At 43.2% G+C, this 2,544-nt stretch overlaps 1 protein-coding gene across 1 annotated transcript; it reads left to right on the forward strand.

Annotated features, from left to right (window-relative positions):
• Positions 1-124: 124 nt before the first annotated feature.
• Positions 125-2,493, forward strand: SARC_14236 (hypothetical protein; the record flags this gene model as incomplete). Its single annotated transcript, XM_014291631.1, has 5 exons — positions 125-239; positions 624-738; positions 1,448-1,728; positions 2,096-2,175; positions 2,367-2,493. Coding segments are annotated over 5 exons (718 nt in total), but the record flags the coding sequence as incomplete, so codon positions are not given.
• Positions 2,494-2,544: the final 51 nt, after the last annotated feature.

Below are 2,544 nucleotides of genomic sequence, written 5' to 3' on the forward strand. Positions count from 1 at the left end.
ATAGTATATAGTGACCATTGCCCGTCTGCATATAGACTACGTTTGGTTTCAGCGAATGATGTGAATGCGATATATATCTCTAACGTATATACCTATACTATCTTCAAACGTACGTCACGCCCAGTGGATGGAGCTTTGCGCATCTATAAGGGACGTAGGAAGTCTTCGTCTCAAACGACACCCCAGAAGACAGTCACGATCACGGATAAGTGCACCATGTCCAAAATAATCGAATCGAAGTATGTCGGATTGTTCTGCTTTGATTATGCCTATAGAGTTCCTACAGGATTAATATCGATACATATGTATAGTGCAGTGTATCTGAATCCTCAAGACGAATTAGCCGCAAAGTTCTCTATTATATAGAAAGTGGTGTGTCCTTATATATCTCACCAGTGTCTGTTTTTATTGATCGTTCTCGTGGTTTCGATTGAGATGCACTTCATCTTCGCACGCATTGAAGCGGACGGTCACTGCATTTATATACTCCGTGTTCGCATGTCTGCATACTCATGTGCATACTTTTAATACTGTCACTCACTATTGCTCACGATCACTCACGCGAACACAAACGCTATTCGCAATTCTAAAGCAATACTACTTCTTTGCATGATTTCTGACAGATCTCTCTCGTCTAAGATCGAATCCAAAGTCCCAGGGCGCTCTCCATTTCCGGTGACATCTCCATTTAAGTGGATTTTGAAACTGGATCACTGTAATTGGAACGGAACGCACCAGGTAAGCTTCAACCATCCGCGTTGTTCACAACTCATCTTATACTACGTATTGATATGCGTTGCATTTGAACGACAAATACACATGGAAGGAATAGAGTGAATGCGGAAAAAAATTTAAAAATAAAATGTGTACATGCATACATAGAGCATACACGATTATAGTTGCTTGGGAACACGTGTAGTTTAGGGGGGAGGGCGGGGTGTAGCTAAATAAGTAGTTGAGTGGATTGTAGTGTAGATGGTCTATGCTAGATGGCAAGGGATCTACTATCCTTTTAGTAGACATAGTCTATGCCTAGAGTGTATTGGAATCCCATGAGGCGGGGCATTTCCGTAGAATTAATTAGCGCCTTAGCGTTTGCGTGTGCATATTCGGTTTGTGCAGAGTGGATATGCATTCGCCACTCGATCACCTTTTCTCAGATCTTGGATTCTTTTTCCCGCGTGTATTAATTAAAATACAATTATGTGTTACTCCTCTATGCATTATAGCATGTATGCACTAAAGATATTACGATTGCTTTCATGCTGCTGGTTTCGTGTTTCCCGCGTGTATTAATTAAAATACAATTATGTGTTACTCCTCTATGCATAATAGCATGTATGCACTAAAGATATTACGATTGCTTTCATGCTGCTGGTTTCGTGTCAGGGTTACGTCTAATACCCACCTTTATCCACACGAAAACGCTGGTTCATGGCGTGTAAAGGGCACCATCGAGTTTGCAGTCAAGACCGAGTCGCAAGCCAGGCAGTGGCGAGATAAATTTTTGGTCACCATCCAACACGCCAAGAAACCGGACGAGTCCAGTACTGCGCATCTGCGAAGCGGCTATGAGGAGTACCGCACAGATTCCTATTCCACCGAGCCATCGGGCGAACCTACTGGGCCCATTCTCGGGGGCAAGCGGATGAATCCTTGGTTGTCGATGGGCGTGTACGATGGAATACGCGTGAGTATTGACGATTTCGCCACAAAGATTCTAGTCGAGTAAGTTGAGTCTGTGGTATTTGTGTAGCAGTATGCGAGTGATGCTTTCGCTTACTGGGCTGAGAGATCTGTGCGGTGCTGGATCAGGTCACACGTATCCGGGAGACCCAGAATTTTATGAAGCAAGTAATGCCATACTCCACATCATGTAACGATGGAGTGGCAGATTTTAATTGCACCATCTTGTCTACTATCGAGCTGACGGACAGGCATTTAGTACAGCCACAATTGTATTTTTTTTGTCAAATACGATTCAAATTCCTATGGAGGTTTGACATGCTTTTTGTTGTTGTTAGACTAACACCTAGGTCTTCACGCAACGAATACGCGAGCATCTCACATATCATTGTTTGCTTTACATTTACAGGGGCAAACTCCAATCCGATGACACTTATTTGTTGATTGTCCTCGGAACGTTTATTGTCACATTCTGCACTGCCTCAGTGGGTAAGTTGGAGCACCACTGCGGTGCTTACCGTCGTCTAAGACTTGATCGTTCGCTCGAAGTCGATTGTTTGCAGTTTGCAAGGTGATCAGTCTCTCGCTGCTACTTGTTGTGTATAGTTAGTTGGAGACATGCACATGTTTTGATTCTCAACAAGCACGTCTATTATATTGTTTTACAAATTGTCTTGCAGCGGAGATGTCATTTGTGTGGAGCATGATCTCCGCCGTCATGGTCACAGCGCCTACCCTATGGACGTTCTTGCGATCCATGAACAGAGCGCAAGTCAGCCGCACTACCACACTGAAGGTGTCTCAGGTATATAATTGGAGGAAAATTATTATTGACTTTTATATAAATATATGTATATG

Source organism: Sphaeroforma arctica (genome assembly GCF_001186125.1).
Source record: "Sphaeroforma arctica JP610 unplaced genomic scaffold supercont1.4336, whole genome shotgun sequence".
Taxonomy (NCBI): Eukaryota; class Ichthyosporea; order Ichthyophonida; genus Sphaeroforma; species Sphaeroforma arctica.